Source organism: Mastomys coucha, unplaced genomic scaffold, assembly GCF_008632895.1.
Source record: "Mastomys coucha isolate ucsf_1 unplaced genomic scaffold, UCSF_Mcou_1 pScaffold21, whole genome shotgun sequence".
Classification (NCBI taxonomy): domain Eukaryota; kingdom Metazoa; phylum Chordata; class Mammalia; order Rodentia; family Muridae; genus Mastomys; species Mastomys coucha.
The window spans coordinates 24,356,165-24,375,039 of NW_022196904.1; the positions used below are offsets into that span (position 1 = coordinate 24,356,165).

The 18,875-nt window shown below is 50.6% G+C and overlaps 2 protein-coding genes and 1 long non-coding RNA gene across 3 annotated transcripts in view; 1 reads left to right on the top strand and 2 right to left on the bottom strand.

Annotated features, from left to right (window-relative positions):
* LOC116100455 overlaps nucleotides 1-5,235 on the top strand; it is a 9,928-nt gene extending 4,693 nt beyond the window's left edge. The window contains exons 2-3 of the long non-coding RNA XR_004122581.1: nucleotides 4,475-4,581; nucleotides 4,944-5,235. This is a non-coding gene — a long non-coding RNA (uncharacterized LOC116100455). The remainder of the gene's footprint in view (nucleotides 1-4,474; nucleotides 4,582-4,943) is intronic.
* Hamp (hepcidin antimicrobial peptide) lies at nucleotides 4,336-6,417 on the bottom strand. The gene is made up of 3 exons (XM_031384275.1): nucleotides 5,883-6,417; nucleotides 4,642-4,701; nucleotides 4,336-4,563 (listed from the first exon to the last, which is right to left on the bottom strand). The coding sequence occupies exons 1-3, from the start codon at nucleotides 5,970-5,972 to the stop codon at nucleotides 4,459-4,461; spliced, it is 255 nt and encodes an 84-aa protein (XP_031240135.1). The 5' UTR covers nucleotides 5,973-6,417; the 3' UTR covers nucleotides 4,336-4,458.
* A 1,407-nt stretch (nucleotides 6,418-7,824) lies between these two features.
* Nucleotides 7,825-18,875, bottom strand: part of Usf2 (upstream transcription factor 2, c-fos interacting) — an 11,887-nt gene continuing 836 nt past the window's right edge. Inside the window, exons 2-11 of the mRNA XM_031384843.1 lie at nucleotides 18,830-18,872; nucleotides 18,514-18,560; nucleotides 18,277-18,395; nucleotides 17,907-18,107; nucleotides 17,391-17,541; nucleotides 17,208-17,295; nucleotides 16,847-16,905; nucleotides 8,895-8,989; nucleotides 8,669-8,797; nucleotides 7,825-8,587 (exon numbers count right to left, since the gene is read on the bottom strand). Of these exons, the coding sequence (XP_031240703.1) occupies nucleotides 8,498-8,587; nucleotides 8,669-8,797; nucleotides 8,895-8,989; nucleotides 16,847-16,905; nucleotides 17,208-17,295; nucleotides 17,391-17,541; nucleotides 17,907-18,107; nucleotides 18,277-18,395; nucleotides 18,514-18,560; nucleotides 18,830-18,872 (1,022 nt within the window). The 3' untranslated portion in view covers nucleotides 7,825-8,497. The remainder of the gene's footprint in view (nucleotides 8,588-8,668; nucleotides 8,798-8,894; nucleotides 8,990-16,846; nucleotides 16,906-17,207; nucleotides 17,296-17,390; nucleotides 17,542-17,906; nucleotides 18,108-18,276; nucleotides 18,396-18,513; nucleotides 18,561-18,829; nucleotides 18,873-18,875) is intronic.

Consider the following 18,875-nt stretch of genomic DNA (forward strand, 5'->3'; position numbering starts at 1 on the left):
GGCACACACCTTTAATCCCAGCACTTGGGAGGCAGAGGCCAGCCTGGTCTACAGAGTGAGTTCCAAGATAGCCAGGGCTATATAGAAAAACCCTGTCTCAGGAAAAAGAAAGAAAGAAAGAGAGGAAGGAAGGAAGAAAAATAAACCTTATAAAATAAAACAAAGCAAACCAAGTATGGCAGTGCATGCCTTTAATTTCAATTATCAAAATACATAGGCAGGAGGATCAATATAAATTTGAAATCAACCTAGTATACATAGCAAGTTCCAGGCTAGCCAGAGATACATACTGAGACCTTTTCTCAAAACCAACAATTTCTATGCCTAGCCTGTCTGCTGAATGGAAGCTCTGGGGTGGGGCTCAGCAGTATACTTTTGAATAGGTTTGTATAACATCCACTCTTGATACACACCAAAGTTGTTGGTTTTGGTTTTGTTTTTTGTTTTTTGGTTTTTTTTTTTGTTTGTTTGTTTGTTTCAAGACAGGGTTTCTCTGTGTAGCCCTGGCGGGCCTGGAACTCACTCTGAAGACCATGCTGGCCTGGAACTCTCAGAGATCTGCCTGCCTCTGCCTCTTGAATACTGGGATGAAAAGTGTGCACCACCACCCTGCCAAAACACTAAAATTGTAATCCCTCTGCTTCATATCCTCAGTTCTAGGACCTTCTGGAGAACTATGTCCAAAAGTGAGAGAGGAATATCAGTAGCTATTCAGTGTAGTCAGTAATGCTATATAGTGGTCACTTCTGCCAGTGTAATAGAACACTCCTAAAAACAGCTAATCGGAGGGAGGGTATGTTTTAGTTTATGGTTTTAGAGTTCCTGTGAATGGTCGGTTGCTACCATCAATCTCAGACGACCTCCAGGAACCTTCAAAGGCATGCCTCCACCGACCTACTTCCCTTTTCTTTATTTTATTTTATTTTTGAGACAGTGGGGAAGATGGTTTATTGTACACAGGTTACACTCGGCCACAAGTAAGAACAGAACTAATCCAGAATGCCGCAGGTGCAGGGCAGAGGGCCAGCGGGACTGTTTTTGGTTATGAGGAAGGCCGTCAGTCTCTCTGGTGGTCTCAGAGAACACAATGATGATGTCTCAGATCCACTGAGACTTATTACTGACAGTATCAGAAGGTCCAACAACTTGAACCAGCCCTTGGCCTTCAGGATCCTGGTCCTTAGCATTCCTTACCTCTGTTCCTCATCTTTCTTCTCTTACACTTCAGCCTGCACATTTGCTAGAGGAGTTTCAAGGAAGATGGCTTCAGACCCCCTGGAGCCGGAGTTAGAAGTGGCTGTGAACAGCCTGACCTAGATGCTGGAAGCTAAACTCCAGACCTCTGCAAGAACAGTACATGCTCTTAACTGCCGGGTCATTTCTCCAGCCCCTTAGTCTACTAGCAAGTTTCAGGACAGCTGGGGCTACAGTGAAACTGTTTTCAAAACAAAACAAGGGGCCGGGAGGTGGTGGCGCATGCCTTTAATCCAAGCACTTGGGAGGCAGAGGCAGGTGGATTTCTGAGTTCGAGGCCAGCCTGGTCTATAGAGTTCCAGGACAGCCAGGGCTACACAGAGAAACCCTGTCTCGAACCCCCCCCCCCAAAAAAAAAAACCCCAAAAAAACAAAAACAAAAAAACCAAACCAAACCAAGGAGTGAGAGAGACCTTGTCTCTTTCTTGTCATTTAGGAGGCATTTGTCAATTTTCAAAACAAATCTACATGCTTCTCCTTGACTGAGTTCAACAGACAGAGGCACCAGTACTATGGAGAGCCAAGCTGTCCACAGCAGGGTCCTCACTCTGCCCCTCTGTGTTCATTCAAGAACCCCCTAACTAGCTTCTGGCCCTTGTCTCCTACAACTCCCAGGATGCTTGAGTCTTAAGAAAAAGGACCTTTCAGTGGGTTGAGCAAACTGCGAATCTAGGTAATATGGTGACCTGAATTCACCCAAGGATCACTGGCTTCTATGGACCACCTTCATTCTGAAATACTCAAGTCATATCCTAAAACAGTAGGTGAAGGGAGAGGGACTTCTGAAAAGTGTTAAAGGGCAAGCCAAGGGGCAGAGCAAGCCAGGGGACCGAGCTCTTCATGAGCTCCGATGTTTTCCAGAACAGGAGCTGTGTTATGTGTGTGTGTTAGCCATATAATCAGGGGCTATGACGTCATTGTCGGTGTTGGGGGAGGGTTTGCTTCTGTGGAACTGAGTATGCTCCTTGTCTCTGGACTCAACCCTAACAGCCTTGTGATCAGCACCTCTGGTTTTACAGTGTCCTGTCAAGCCTGTGTTTGTTACATTAAACAAAGCAAAGCCAACAAGAGAAACCAGGGTGGCCTTGAAACCAAGTTTCAAGGTTGTAAAATAGTAGGCTGGGGTGCATAGTAGGTTGGGGTAGGGTGACTTTGTTCTTTTCAGTTTCCTCTGATGACCAGCTTCTGATGTAAAAGGTTGTGGTGGTAAGGTTGTTGGTGGCTACTAGTTTGGTTAAGTTTGTCCTACAGATGGACTTTCTAAATTCTAGTTGGCCCGAGGCAGGAGAATTGCAGCAGGTTTTAAAAAGCCAGTCTGGGCTGCATATAGAGCAAGATCCTGTCTCAAATATAAACCAGCATAAAGATATAGGGATAGATATGGTAGAGTGGTTGCTAGAAATCAAGAGGTCCTGCATGTGTGTTGAAGCACTGCGTGAAAGCAAGTTCATAATCCCAGAACTCAAGAAGTAGAGGCAGGAGGGTCAGAAGTTCAAGGTCATCCTCGGCTACTTAGAGAGTGCAAGTCCAGGTTAGGCTACATAAGACCCTGTCTACAATAAATAAATAAATCTCTCTTGGCTCAGGGTATACGTCATTTGTATAAGTATCTGGTTGCTCTATGTAAGGCCTGTGTTTGATTACTCAGTCCTTGGGAGAGAGAAGCGCACTTGATGAAAGAACTCATTATTGGTATTGCTGCTGGTTTGAACCCAGCTTAGTTGACAATATTTAAAGTACTAGTATATCTCACAAAAAGGCTTTCTAGTCTGTCTTGACAAAATCAGATGTCTTTCTCCGCATGCCTCTGGACATGGCGGCCAGCTCCCAGGGTGTCATGTATTTAGACTATTTCCCCTCCAGGATCCAACAGAGGCCAAGTGACCAATGTCCTTTCTCATCATTAGGGCTGTTGAAATCGTACAAGCCAGGATGATAGTGAATTCTGACTCATGCATCTGTATCCCTATTAAAAGTAGAGCAGTCAAGCTGGAAGGTCTCTGGTGAGATGGCTCAGTAGTTAAGAGCACCGACTGCTCTTCTGAAGATCCTGAGTTCAAATCCCAGCAACCACATGGTGGCTCACAACCACCCGTAATGAAATCTGACACCCCCTTCTGGTGTGTCTGAAGACAGCTACAGTGTACTTATGTATGATCTTTTGGAAGAAGGCTCAGTGGGTAAGGTACGTGCCATGTAGGTTGAGTGCTAGCACCCACATTACAAGCTGGTGTGACAGAGACAGATGGATCCAAGAGACTTGCTGGTCAGACAGTTTACGGGGAATCAGCTCCAGGTTCAGGGAGAGACCCTGTCTCAAAAACTAAAACACGCCGGGCGGTGGTGGCACATGCCTTTAATCCCAGCACTTGGGAGGCAGAGGCAGGTGGATTTCTGAGTTCAAGGCCAGCCTGGTCTACAGAGTGAGTTCCAGGACAGCCAGGGCTACACAGAGAAACACTGTCTCGAAAAACAAAACAACAAAAAACTAAAAAAAAAACTAAAACACACACACACACACACATACACATACACACATACACACTCATACATACATACAGAATAAAAAACAAAAAGAAAAAAACCAATGGCAGATACAGCACACACCTTTAATTCCAAGACTCAGGAGGCAGAGGCAGAAGATCTCTCTGTTTGACAAAGCAAGTTTTGTACTCTGGCTGTTACATGTGCTCATAATCACACACACACACACACACACACACACACACACACATACATATGCTTGCATTCATGTGCACGCACACATACACACACACATATGCTTGCATTCATGTACACACACACACACACACACATTTTTTAAAAAATTTGAAGAAGGAAACAAGAAGACTGAGGGAAGTCTTTTCAAGTTTCTTCCCTGGTTGCTACATAAACTCCAGATCTTTTGAAGTAGGAAATAAAGCGAAGAACAGACAAGGAATGCTTTTACCCAGCTTTCTAGCAGCCTTCATGTACATGGACCTGTATATCCTGCCTCCCGTCTATCCCTGGATGGCAGGGCTTGCAACAAGTCCGTTTCTTTGGCAAGGAAAAAAAAAAAAGTAAGAAACCCAGACACCATAGTTTGAAAATAAAATTATCATCTTTAATTTCAAGGACATTGCTGGGGGAGGGCAGGAATAAATAAAAAGGGGCCGAGGAGAGGCAGGGGTGTTGAGAGGTCAGGACGTGGCTCTAGGCTCTCTATGTTTTGCAACAGATCCCACAGGAGGGGTTGTTACAGCATTTACAGCAGAAGATGCAGATGGGGAAGTTGGTGTCTCGCTTCCTTCGCTTCTGCATCAGGAGCTGTGAAAAGAGAGAGAGGTAAGCAGCTTGGGCATGGGAGAGGCTGGGGACCAGGGAGGGAGTCCCGGATGCTCTTACCGCACTGTCGGTCCTGCTTTCTGCCTTGTGCAAAGGCTGCAGCTCTGTAGTCTGTCTCATCTGTGAAAGCAGAAGAGGTACTGAGTGTTGTGGAATCCCCAACATAGCTTTCTGACTTGTCTCTGCCAGCTTTTTCCCCAGGGACTTACAGACCTGTGTCTAGATGGAATTTCTGGAAGGGACCTACTGCCCTGTGTCCCCTCACCATTCCTTGGATGTTCCTAAGAGCCCCTGCCTTCTTTGCTCTGTACTCCTCTGGACACTCCCGACTGGTTTCTCTGCATCTTATCTCTCATAACCAGGTCACCACAGAGCACAGTGACTTACAGCACCATCAGCTGGATTGTGGCTTTCCCTCCTGTCTCTCAGTAATTTGAGGACCGAGCATCATCTGCACAGCTCCACAAAGCTCAGCACAGCAGAACCTCTACAGCCCTCTCCTAATTTCCAACACAGCTCCACTTCTCAGACCCTACTGTCTCCAAGGGTCTTGTGATTGCCTCAAGTGCCAGTGTGTACCATATACATGCCTAGTGCTGACTGCCATCTAGGGCAGAAGGCATCAGACACCCTGGAACTAGAGTTAAGGATGGTTGTGAGCCACATATGGGTGCTGGGAACTGACCCTAGGTCCTCTGCACAAGCATCAAGTGTTCTTAATGGCTAAGCCATCTCTCCAGCAGCTCCTTCTGTAGCCTTTTTTTTTTTTTTTTTTTTGAGACAGGGTTTCTCTGTATAGCCTTGGCTGTCCTGGAACTCACTCTGTAGACCAGGCTGGCCTTGAACTCAAAAATCCACCTGCCTCTGCCTCCCAAGTGCTGGGATTAAAGGCATGCACTACCACTGCCCGGCCTGTATCAGTTTCTTATAGAATACTTTGTGTGTCTGTCAGCGACCTCTGGTCCTTCCTCATGAGTTCTTCTGCCCATTGCCTTTTGTACTATCCACAATAAATCTTTAAAATCTAAGTAGTCATTTAAAGGCTGCTTAAGGAATGCCCTGACCGGGATGGGACAGCCGGAGGAACATTTTGTCTGGCTCCTACCATGTTCCTCCTGTCCATTTTCCACAGCAGGATGACAGAGGACACCTGTGTAGCCTCTCAGCTCTTCCACTAAGGACCACTCTTGTCCTTGTCAGCAGCTGCCATCATTCCTGAGCCATTCTAAATACTCAGTGCTGAGGAGCTCCTGCCTCCCTGGGACCTGGCTCTCCCACCACGATGGGCCTGGGGTGCTTACCTGTTGCTGGAGATAGGTGCTGCTGCTCAGGCTGGCAAGGAGAAGAAGCAGGAGACAGGCAGCCTGGGTCCGAGTGCTCAGTGCCATCATGCCTTCTGTCCTGCTGTGCAGTCTAAGGACTTGTGTTCTAGGAGCCACTTGGGTGTCTAGGAGCCAATCCCAGCCCTTTTTATGGGACCAGTGGGAGGAGGGTCACCTGAGCCCCCTCCCCTTTGCCCTGACTCATTTCCAAGAAGATAGTGGCGCCGAACAGGCGGGAGAGATAAGCGGGAAGAGTGACAGGGGACAGGGTTGTGTCACCCTCAGCCAGTAGAGGTGCATCCAGAGGGTGGGGGCAGACAGAACCGTGGACACAAGCCTCCAGCCAGCCACCTGTGACGTCACCCTGCGGCTCTCAGAAAAATTCCCCTCCTTTCCCCTAAACATTGATTGGATTGGTGAGTGGAAGAATTGTGCCTCTCACCCCTATCAGTGTCCTCAGTATGGCTGTCACTCACTGGGCTCCTCAGGACCCAGCAATGGGGTACACATGTGCAGGGTGCATCCTCCCAGCATGAGATAGGCACAGTGGATTGGACAGATGCCCACGAGTTTGTGTCAGCATTAGCCCTAACATGCACCATGGAGTCCAACATGAAGGTCAGATGGTGGATCTCCAGAGGCTGGAATCACCTTCTGCCTATAGAGGCGGCAGTCATTAATCCTAGCCAGAGCCAAGGCATTTCACAGGCCGGCATATGAACTAATGCACTGGCTTCACGTGACATGAGTGTACCGATCCTGTCTTCAACACCAGTGCCAATGCACTTGTGTGCTAACAGCTGGTGCTACTTGGCCTCTGAGTGGCTGCCTGCTTCCTCCTGGGCTCTACTGGTGTTTCAGCTCAGTTACCTTCCAGTCACTGACTGCAGGGGTCTGGCGTGATGATCTAGTCCTCAAACTGTTTCCCTCTAAGCACCGGGGACACAGTAGTGTGTGAGACCTGGCTTAGGAGGATCAGACTATGCCCACTCAGTCCAAGTGCTGTGGCATTATGCCAGAACCTTCCCAGGCCACACTGGACCACACACACCACACAAATTGGTACACAGTTCACACAAGGGCTTTTATAGCTAGTTCTTGGGGTACTGCTAAAGCCTGTGTGGTGTCCTCATTTCTATTACCTGCAGCCTCAGGTGTTATCAAACTTTGACTCCAGAGATAGGTTACTGGATGGCATTCCTGAGTTATATTCGAACATCCAGAGTCAGTCCTGTCCAGAGCTGGGAACGCTTCTACCAGGCTGCTGCTGCTCACTGGGGCTCTGCATTTGTTCCACATGATCCCTCAAAGAGGGCTTTAGGAAGTGGGAAGACAGGGTTCTCAAGACACTAGGGGCCATCTGGAGTACTTAGGTTGTGGCAAGGTACAAAGTGCAGCAAGGGGAAACTGACAGGCAGGCCTAGATCCTGGGAATGGTGAGCCAGTCTCTTGGGGACATGATGGTATTCCCCGACCCCGCCAAGCATCACTGTGGCTGCTCAGGACAGGTTTCATCATCAGCCAAGGGCAGGGGTCACAGCACAGGCGCCAGAGCTACAATTTGAGGCGACAGACTGCCGGGCCAAGCCTGGCTTTCTGGCCATCTGCCCTCTCTTGGGGGTGGGGGGCTCAAGGCCAGCCCTCATCATTGGCTGGTACAGAGGGAGGGCTTCAGCCCCAGAGCCCAGGGATACTCACTAGCCCTGTTTTCAAGAAGCACTGACCTAGGAGACTCCAGCCTCCCCTCTGACACCAGGGGGTATGCCCTTGACCTCAGTGCTCATACCCCTAATCTGCAACCCAGGGCCTCGGTCAATGACCCCAGCCATTGTCACACTGCCACAATATAACTGAAGCTTAGACCTCAGGGAGACCCTAGGACTCCTACCCAACCCCATGCCCAACATAGACACACAGACAGACAAGGCGGGGCCACATTGGCCAGTTTATTGCAGTTAAATACCTCTCTCTCTATTTTTTTTGTCCATTTTCCATAAAGAAAATTAAAACACACACACACACACACACACACACACACACACACACACACGCACGCACGCACGCACGCACGCACACACGCACATACACGCACGCACATACACGCACGCACGCACATACATACACACACACACATACACACCCAGAGGGGAGCAGGGATCCAGAAACAAGAGGGGTGGGGGGCATGGCCTCCCTGCATAGGTCCAGGCCCCAGGGAAGGCCCTGGGAAGGCCCCCATCCCCAAAGCTCCCTCCTTCCCATAAGCACCCTGTCTCAATACCTCTAGAGACCAAGGAGGCAGAGGGCAGCGGGGCCTCTGTCCTCCTCCCTTGCTCCTCCTGATGAGCCCACTATAAGTGACGGGCTGGTGAGGACCGAGAAGGGAGGCTGACGGACAGATGGGCAGGTGGGCATCGTTTCCGCACGGAGGAGGGTAGTGGGCAATGTATCAACAGAAATGCATTATGTCTCCTTGTTTTTGTTAAAAATCTACTATAAAAAAACGCAGCTTGGGGAGGGGCATCTCCCTCTCTGTGCTAAGGGCTGGGGGAGGGGCAGCAGAGGCCGGCAGCAGCTGAAGGGTGAGCCGGTGGGCATCACTGCCGGGTGCTCTCGCCCACCATTTCCAGGTTGTGCTGCTGCAGCTGGGCTCGAAGCAGGGCGTTCTCATTCTTCAGCTCCTCGATCTGCAGGCACCACAGGGGACACGGGAGCCAGGGTTAGGCCTTCGCACACTGGGTCCCCGTGGATTCCAGGCTTGTACCCACCTGCTGCCTGAGGAGCTCATTGTCCATCTGCAGCCGCTCTGCCTCCTTGAAGGTCTCCTGCATGCGCTGGTTGGTCTGGCGTAGCTCCCGGATGTAATCGCAAGCCTTGGACAGGATGCCCCCTTTACTCTGGGGTGGAGGGCAGACAAGAGTCAGGAGGACAGAACAGCCCAGCTCCTGTGCCTGCTGTTAACCCGACTTTCTGGAAGGGACTGGGGACACTCACCGCTCCTGTCTTGCTGTTGTCTGCATGACAATCTGGAATGATTTTTGAAAGCTGGACGATCCAGTTGTTGATCTTGTCCCTCCTTCTCCGCTCCACTGCAGGAAAACAGTGACAATCATGGTTCTATGGACAGACTCACTCAAACTAGTATGGCATAGGATGCCCAGTCATGGCGCTAGTGAGGACCCAAGGCTGCTGTCTCCTCATGGGCCACACTGCTTCATGAGGAGCCCAATCAAGTGCTGTGCTATCAGGACAGCAGCCCACACAGATGGCTGCATACTTTTGCTGCTTGCCTAGCACACTTATAAAAACTGGAGCCAACAGGTAAAAACAACAGTGTCACACCACACACTGAAAACGCAGGTCTGGGCACTGGGACTCATATTTTGGGGGTGGTACTACAGCACCCCCACGGCTCCTGTAACCCTTATGTCTCATTCTCTATGTTCACAGACTCTGGCTTCTCTAATTTTGCTTTCCTTATTCTTTTTTCTTTTTTTCTTTTTTTTTTGGCCCCCTTGAGAATAGTCTCATGTAGGCCAGGCTGGGCTCAAACTAAGTAGCCAAGGACAATTCTGAACTTCTGACCCACTTGCCTCCATTTCCTAAGCAGCCACTATTGTCTAGTTTTATTCAGTGCTGGGATGGAAGTCCACACTCTACCAACTGAACTCCATCCCTGCTCCTTTTCATCTTTAATGTGGAAATCTGACCATGGCCTGCCCGTTTAAAATTCTCCTCCACAGACTTGGCAAGGTACACTCTCCAGACAAGAGCTATGCCCCTGAGGCCTGGCCCTGGGGACCTCACCTCACCCAGAACTGTGAACACCATACCTTAGAGGCCATACCTCCCACTGTTAGCTATGCTGAATGACAACTGTCTAGCAGACAGCTGTGCCTTCCTCTGGCCTGTTGTATGCTCAGGAGGTCTGCCAGGAGCACCTGACTTGGAGCCAGTTTCACAGCTTGTAGCAAGGCTTTCCAGCCCTTCATTACCTCCAGGGCACAGTCCTTCTATCGCTGGGATATGCAAGACCCTGGTGCCCCAAATCTCACAGCCCTCCCCTCCACCCTCTTGTCAGGAGGGATGAAATGACTGGCTACATTTGTGGAGGGAGCTGGGCCCAGAGTCTGATGGGCTGCAGGAAATGGCAAGGGAGCATTTCCTAATGAGGGTGGTAAGAGTGGAAAATGGACACAGCCTTAAGCAAGAGGGTGTGTGAGGGTGGTCTCCTTTCTCTTCAGACCTGACCTCATACTTGCCCATTCATTCCCTTAAGGGACCTCAGGGCTGGGGAACAGGTGGAACCTACTGTCTCTGCTTGGTCAGTCTGTCAGGCGCCTCCTGATTTGGCCTCAGTGACTTCATTTTCCAAAGTGACTCTCCCCCATCCTTTTCACAGCAATGATTCTTCTTGTGCCATCTGTCCAATGTCCTGCCAAGAACTCGGCCATGCTGACTTCAGTAAGTGCTGGGGTATGTCTCCACTAAGCTCTGGGCTAGCTCATGCATGTCACCACCAAGAGTGGGACAATCTTCTGGTAACTTGGTGGAAGACTCCAGCAGCAAAGGTAAGTCTAGCCAGGGCCTAGAAGCAAACCCACTGTGCTCCCTGGCAGACTGCTCTATCTCTAGGGTTCTACAGGGCTCACTGAGTACTTCCCCACCCTCCTACAATTCACTCTTCTAGGGCTTGGGCCCCAGGCATGACCTTCCTCTGACCCATCAGGCTAAGGGTAGTTAAAGCTCCTTTGTGTACATTTAATTTTGCAAAATGTAGAGGTGTGTAGCTGGGGTCCAGTGGACTTAATCTTGGCTCTGTCTTGGATGGTGCTCATGATGCCACTGTGAAGTGATATGCATGGGTACACTGTGCCTACAGTACATGTGTCCAAAGGAGGGCAGGGTACAGCAGTACTTTCTGGATGTGGCCCCACAATCAGATGAATTTCCAGAGAGACTAAGAAGTATTTGGGTTTTTGGGAGAAGGGACCCCAGGTAGATGGAAAGATTAAGACCACACGAAAGATCATAAACACTTGTGTGGTATGTGTGTGTGTGTGTGTAAGCTGTCCATAGCCTGTGTCCAGGTGGTAACATGGTTAGGTCCTTGGCTTGGAAAAACTATTAGAACACACTGGACCTGCAGAAGGCCAGTTAGACCACAGAAGCCCTGGAGTTAGAACACAGCACTTACAACACTTCTCACAGCCATGCGTGGTGGCACACACCTTTAATCCCAGCACTCAGGAGGAAGATGCAGGGTAGATCTCTGTGAGTTTGAGGCCAGTATGGTCTACAGAATAAGTTGTAAAATACTAAGGCTATATAGAAAAACACTGTCTCAAAAACAAACAAACAAACAAACAAGCCCCCATACCTCATAGCATAACCTGCCAAGACCAAAGGAAGAGCAAGACTAGGAGACATTAGCATGCCTCTCTCCACCACCAAGAAAAGCAAGAAAACAGGAGGCTGGAAACCCCTGGCTACCTCAGCCAAGCTCCCTCTCTGCAGAGGAACGCCCCTTTCACAGCTGCAGGCACATACCCACCAGGGTTCACCCGACACCTCCAAGCTAGTCCTCCCACAGAGCCCAGGTTAAGTTTCATACCCTCAAATAACTGGAACCATATTCGCTGTGTTCTGACTAGAGAACTGAAAAGTCAAACAAAAATGAGACCCGAGACCTACAACATGTCTGCAAATTGGGCAACATGCTTCCTGAACAACCTAAGGTCAAAGAGGAAATCATAGAACTGGAAAATATTTTGATATAAATGATAATAAAAGCATTTGCCCAACCTCATGAAACTGAAAAGCTTCTGTAAGGCAAAGAACACTGTCAACTGAACAAAACGGCAGTGTACAGATTGGGAAAGGATCTTCACTAACCCTATATCTGACAGATAAGAAATGCTCAACATCCTTAGTCATCAGGGAAATGCAAATCAAACCGGCCCTGAGATTCCATCTTACACCAGTAAGAATGGCTTAGATCAAAGGGACAGCACATGCTGGTGAGAATGTGGAGCAAGGGGAACACTCCTCCATTGCTGGTGGGAGAGCAAACTTGTATAACCACTTTGGAAATCAATTTGGTGGTTTCTTAGAGAACTGGGATTAATTCTATCTCAAGGCCCAGCTATCCCACTCCTAGGTATATACCCAAAAGATGCCCTACTATGCCACAGGGACACTTGCTCAACTATGTTCCTAAGAGCTTTATTTGTACTAGTCAGAAACTGGAAACAACCTAGATGTCCCTCAACTGAAGAGTGGATAAAGAAGACATGGTATCTCTACACAATGGAATACTACCCAGCTACTGAAAACAAAGATATCATGAATTTTGCAGACAATGGATGGAACTTGAGACCATGATCTTGAGTAAGGTAACCCAGAGTCAGAAAGACATGCATGGTATGTACTTACTTATAAGTGGACATTAGCCATAAAGTGCAGGATAACCAAGCTATGATCCACAGACCCAAAGAAACCGGGTAATACTGAGGTCCCAAGGGAGGATGTGAGAATCTCACTCACAAGGGGAAATGAAATAGTCATTGGAAGTGGATGGAAAGAGGAAGTGGGTAGGAGAGGAGGCGAGGAGGCGATCAGGTGTGGGGATAGGAGTGGGCAGGCAAAGGCTGGGAGTGAGAACGGGAATTGTTGGGAGAATGAGGGAGTCTATGGGAGTGATTAGTTGAGATTCCTACCAGAGAGGGGTACAGAGACTGAAGGGCCATTTCCTGTAGCCAGGCAGGACTTCCAGAGGAGGGAAGGGGACATCACTCTACCTACAAAACCTTTAACCCAAAATTTGTCTTGCCTACAAGATGTACAGGAATAAAGATGGAGCAGAGACTGAGGGAACAACCACCCAATGACTGCTTCAACTTGAGACCCATCCAATGTGAGATAGTTAATCCATGACACTATTAACGATATTCTTATGCTTGTAGACAGGAACCTAGCATAACTGCCTCCTGAGAGGCTTTATCCAGCAGCGGATAGAAGCAGACGCAGAGAGCCACAGCCAAACATCAGGTGGAGCTTGAGGAGTTTTGTGGAAGAGTCGGGAATATGAGTGAGCAAGTCAGAGGGGTTGAGGATAAGACCCAGAGTCAACTGACCTGGGACCATGGGGGTTCAAAGCCTGGGTCACCAACCAGGGAGCACGAACCTAGACCCCTACACATTTGTGGCAAATGTGCAGCTTGGTCTTCATGTGGGCCCCTGACCAGTGTGTGTGTGTCTCCCGTCTTGGTCTCTGTTCCCTGCCATTGGGTCCCTTCCTCCTACCTGAACTATCTGGTTGGGCCTCAGTGAGAGAGGATGTACGTAGTCCTACTGGGACTAGATGCCACAGGGTGGAGTGGTATCCAAGGAGGGGTAATGTGTGTGGAGGATCTGCAAAGGGGGGCCTGAGAGGAGAGGAGGGAGGGGGACTGTGGTCTAGATATAAAATAAATAAAAATAATAAATTATTACAAGAAAAAAAGAGAATCAAATTAGAAAAATAACCAAAAACAAAAAACAAAACAGAACAAAAAAACCTATTTGTCCAAATGGGCCAGAAGTCTGCTGTCAGAAGTCTGTAGCTATGGGTTTGTATCAGGAAAAGGTTTGTTCATTTGTTTTTTTCTCTAAGAAGGGTTCTTACTATGAAGTCCAGCTAGATTCTGCCCCAGCCTCACCAGTGCTGAGAGTAAACAATGATATTCATCTTTTAAAAGAAAGATTTGGGGATCCCAGCTACTAAGGAGTTGGAAGCAGGAGGCTTCCAAGTTCAAGGTCAGTCTGGACAAATTGTGAGACTCTAGGGATATAATTGCTGGCAGAGCATTTTCTTAGCATGCTCCAGGCCCTACGTTATAGTTTCAGGGTCAGAAACAAAGAACTCAAACAACAAAACAAAACCCCAAGCACTACCATAAATGTAGAACCCAAGTAGGACTCTATTACAGTGAAAATCAGTAAATACAAGGAGCTATCGAGCCCAGCATTTAATCAGATCTCACGCCAAGACCTGCATTTTCACCACCATTAACAAGAGGCTCCCAACCACCCTTTCATTCAGGCTCCTGACAGGTCCCTTGATGCAAATGATGTTCTCTGGGCTGGCAGGCTGTGGAAGGTCTGGTCAAAGTTTTGCACGGGCGTTGGATATGTCTTTTGGAGTTACTTTTCATTGTAAAACTGGAAAACTTCTTAGAGAAAAGAGTAGAGCTAATGATAGCTGAATGCCGTCAGAGACGAGATACTGTACGGAATGGCACACACAGTGGGCTTCCCCCTTGCCTCGCAATGTAGTAAACAAGCACGGACACCCGTAACAAAGGTGGCATAGCATGGGTGGCTAAGGATGGCCTATGTGTACTCCTCCCTAGGCTGTAATTCAAAATCCATTCAGCAATGGTGGCAGCCCGGTGGCATCTTTTGGGTTGGGCCAAGCCCCAGGAGGATAGGAAGAGGCAACTGTCATATTGCTGGATAAAAGAAATACGAGACTCTGGTGCTGGGGGTGAGTGTTGGGGTGTGACAACTAGAGCTTTGGTACACCTGTGACCCATGCTTACTAGTAAATGGAAAAGGAGCTCAGGCCCAGGCCTTAAGAAACACCCCCCCAATGCTGCTTCTCACTTCTGAAGGCCTCTCTGTAAAGACAGTCCAGGACCTCTCCTGTGACCCCCAGGGCTCAGCCTGGAAAGCCTGTTTAGAATACCAGGTTGTTGCAGGAATGGAAGGAGAGGGACAAACAAAGAGGGTAGAAGAGTCAGAGAGAACAGGCGGAGGAACATTTCCAAAAGTGGTGGAGGTGAGGTGAGGTTAATAGTCACAGCAGATGTTTGGAGCTCAGACAGGAAAGGAAGCCAGCAGATTTGGCAATGAGGTTGTCATAGGTGACCTTCAATGGAGCCAGCCTGGTAAGGCTGGACTGCCAAGTCACAAGGAGGACAGGCAGGTGGTTCAAACCTTCTACAGGTTAGAAGCCAGAGGGCTGGATGGAGGGCTGAGTGAGGTTATGGATGGAAAACAATCCAGGGCGAGGCAGTGACCCCTCCCATCCTCAAGTAGGCTGCCATAGCCTGAGGTGCACTCAGTGGGAGGCTGCAGTTAAGGCAGGGGCCTTGTGAAAACTGAGCATTGAGTTACATCACTTTACATCAGAAAACACAGGTGCAAAGATTAAAAACCAGACCGGAGTTGGAGTTGGGTAGAGGACCTGTAGCAGCCTGAATAGCCTGAGTGACCTACTAGAGAACCATCAAATTGTCCCCAAATCACATCCCAAACAGCCTCAAGCCCCAGTTTACCCTTTTCCTTCAAAGCCACCTGACCTAGGCAGTAGGCCTCAACCTAGCGGTTCTCAAATCTGGCTCCTTATGCCCATCCTCCAAATCCCAACACCTCAAACCAGGATACTCCCTTCCAGACATCATCTCTAACACAGGACTTCTTGGGTTTTGGTTTCCCATCTATTACCATTCTGTGTCCACACACAGACCCCACGAAGGTTTCCCCCGTGATCAAACTACATCCCCAGGGTCAGGAAAACCAATTAGGGAAGAGCGCCTAGAGACCTTTCGTGAGCCAGCCTGGTAGGTTTCCCCTCAGCACTAGGACCTTCCTCTTTCCCTTCCCCATTCTGTCTTCCTCAAACTTAAAGTGTCTGTGTCTGCCCCTGGCCAAAACACTTGTCTGTGCTGTCCCCAGGCCCCCAAGAGAGGCCTCTGAAGCGTGTGTTGACAACTCTGCTCCACTCAGCTTTTTCTCATCCAGTGCTCTGGCATGCTGAGGGCACATGGCAACTGTGTGCAGCTTGTCTCCTCCCAATGAGTGGGGAGAGCCCAGATCTTGTCTCTGCTGGTATCCACTGTGTACTTGAGGTCTAGATGGGGGCTGGTATGGGTATGTACTTATCAGCTGAAAGCCTGAACTTGCCTCTTAGAACAGCAGTGCCCCCACCCCCATTTACACCAAAGCACCCCTAAGTCTTAGGTCCTTCCCTGTACACCTGAGGCGTCACCCTGGCTCATTCTTAAAGAACATGCACAGAAGTTTAGCAACAAGCAAACAGTCCCCTTGAAAGAACTCGACTCCCTTCAGCCTGTGTGTCCCTCTACTGGCCAAGCTCTCAGAAAAACCTTCCTGGGGTGACCTCACTTCAGCACTTAAACAATCCCTCAGCCACAAGCTGTCCTTCCGTAGCAATTCTGACGGACTCTCTAGGCCAGGCTTGTAGACTTGGCACAGGGCCTGCGTTGTGTTGCCCTGCCCTGCCTGGGATCCAGGGTCAGTAAATATTTGTTGTGTGATGGCTGTTTGGGTATCAGAACTACCTTACCCTGAGGGCTGCTATGTGCTTAGCAGTAGAGACAAATCAAGGCCAGGAGACCAAGGAACAGCACTAGAGGACAAAAGACCTCAGGGTGGAACATGTAGCTTCTGGTTTTAGCTGGCCAGAGGCTGCCCAGCTAGAGATGGAGGACAAGGAGCTTGCTCTTGAGGTCAAAACTCATGTGCAGATTTGGGATCCACCACTTCAAGAGGATGGCCAATAAATCAAATCAAATCAAAATTACAGGTTGGCCAGGCAGTGGTGGCGCATGCCTTTAATCCCAGCACTTGGGAGGCAGAGGCAGGCGGATTTCTGAGTTCGAGGCCAGCCTGGTCTACAGTGAGTTCCAGGACAGCCAGGGCTACACAGAGAAACCCTGTCTCGAAAAACCAAAACCAAACAAAACCAAAACAAAAAAAAAATTTTCACAGGCTGGGCAAGAAAAACTATCTGGCCAAACCCAATCAACACCCTCCATCTTTCCTAACATCTTGCTGTCCTTCACTGACCAGCACTGGCCTACCCACTCAGTACCTCTCTAAGACATCTGGAATGTCAGGCCATGGGCTCAAGGCACCCGGGAGCACTCCACAATCTTTACCTTCATTGTGCTGAGCTCTTCTTCTCTCATCTCGAGGAGTTCTGGTTCCATCAATTTTCCTAAAACAGAAGGGCAACCGACAGCATTAGGCTTGACAAACACCTTGGTTTTTAGGGTACTGAACCCAGGGCTTTGCAAAATGCTAGGCAAGTGCTCCACCACTGAGTTAGCTCTCCATCCCTTCACAATTATCACTGCAGAGTAAGTCCCCGTGAAGAGAGGGTGGGAAGAGATATTTTTTTTAAACTGATATTTCAGAAACAAAAAACTCACAAACCCCATATTCCCACCCCCGATGTATATGGACCAGCCCAGCAAACCCTCCCTTCCCCTCGCCTCCAACAGTGGGACCAGCACATACGGAGAATAGGGGTGTGTCCGGGGTGCAATTGTCCTCTGTGTGCCTGTCTGAAGCACATCCTGGGGCGTCATCATGACATAGAACTGGCCTGCAGGAAATGTGCGGTGAACATCAGTAACGGGTCAAGTTAGAACCGCTGAAGTGGTCTCCCTAGCTTTACCCTCAGAACCCCCCCCCCCTTACCTCCGGCCTGTAGGCTCTGGTCTGTAGTCTGAACAGACACAGCTGTGGTATCGCCCACACTGGATGCTGGAAAATAAGCAAACCGTGCCTCCCCGCTGACTGCTTCCGCCGCTGGGCTGCCACCATTGCTGAATGGATTTTGAATTACAGCCTAGGGAGGAGTACACATAGGCCATCCTTAGCCACCCATGCTATGCCACCTTTGTTACGGGTGTCCGTGCTTGTTTACTACATTTCGAGGCAAGGGGGAAGCCCACTGTGTGTGCCATTCCGTACAGTATCTCGTCTCTGACAGCATTCAACTATCATTAGCTCTACTCTTTTGCGCTAAGAAGTTTTCCAGTTTTACAATGAAAAGTAACTCCAAAAGACCTATCCAACGCCTGTGCAAAACTCTGACCAGACCTTCCACAGCCTGCCAGCCCAGAGAACAGCGTTGGTGTTGGTGTGTCACACACCCCACCCCCTGGGCCTTCCCCCTCCCCAACCCCTCCCCATAAGGTGCAGGCCACCTACCAGCGGGAAGGGTGCTGCGGGACCTGTGGGTACAGAGGCAGCAGCAGGGCCGGGGCGCTGGGCTGCCCCGTCCACACCCACCTGGGTCACCGCCTGCTGCCCCCCCGCGAAGGCGGCGGTGGACACGACGCTGACGGCGCCCGCCGCGTCGCCCTGGCCGTCCAGCTGACCATCAGTCACCTGGACTACGCGGTATGTCACCTGCAGGGGGCGGCAGAGCGACGAGACCGACGCTGGGGCCCGGGTGGGGGACAGGTCGGAGCCTCTCCCCATCCATCCATCCCGCCCGCCCGCCGCACGCGCCTGCCCTTCCTCACTCAGCTCGCCCCGGCGTTGGCCCCTCCGGGCTCCCGGCCCGCGGCCGCCTCACCTGGCCTCCATTACTCTCTGTGCGGAACTGGTACTGGATATTGTGGTCGCCGAACGCCGCCTGCTGGACGCTGGCGATGGCTACCGCCGTCTGCTCCTCGGCCCCCGGGCCGTCCCCGCCTGTGGGGGGTCAGCAGGGCAGGGGGCACGCTCAGCGGGCGCGCGGGGGGCCCTCCGGCGTCCCCGGCCTGCAATCCCGGCGCGGGCCGCAGCCCCCGTGGCCCCCGCCAACACTCACCTTCCTGCAGCTCAACGCCCTCCTCGGCCTCGGGTCCCTTGTCGTGGCTGCGGGGGGCACACGAGGGGCAGGGCCCGGGGTCAGCGAGGCCCGCACCCCTTGCCCGGGCGCAGGGACCCGCCGCCTGTCCTCCAGGCCCGGCCCCCGCTAGGGTCCGCACGACCGCGGAGCCCCGGCCGCCCGGATCCCCTCCCCGCGGCCTCCATTTTGAGCCCGGCCCAGAGGCCGCTCGGGATCATGGCGGCCCCCCGCGCGCGGGGCTTAAGGGGCCGGGGCCCGGGGCGCGCGGAGGGGCGCGAGCCGCCGGCGCGCTTACCTGGCGGCAGCTGCAGCGGTGGCCGAGGAAGCGGGATCCAGACCCG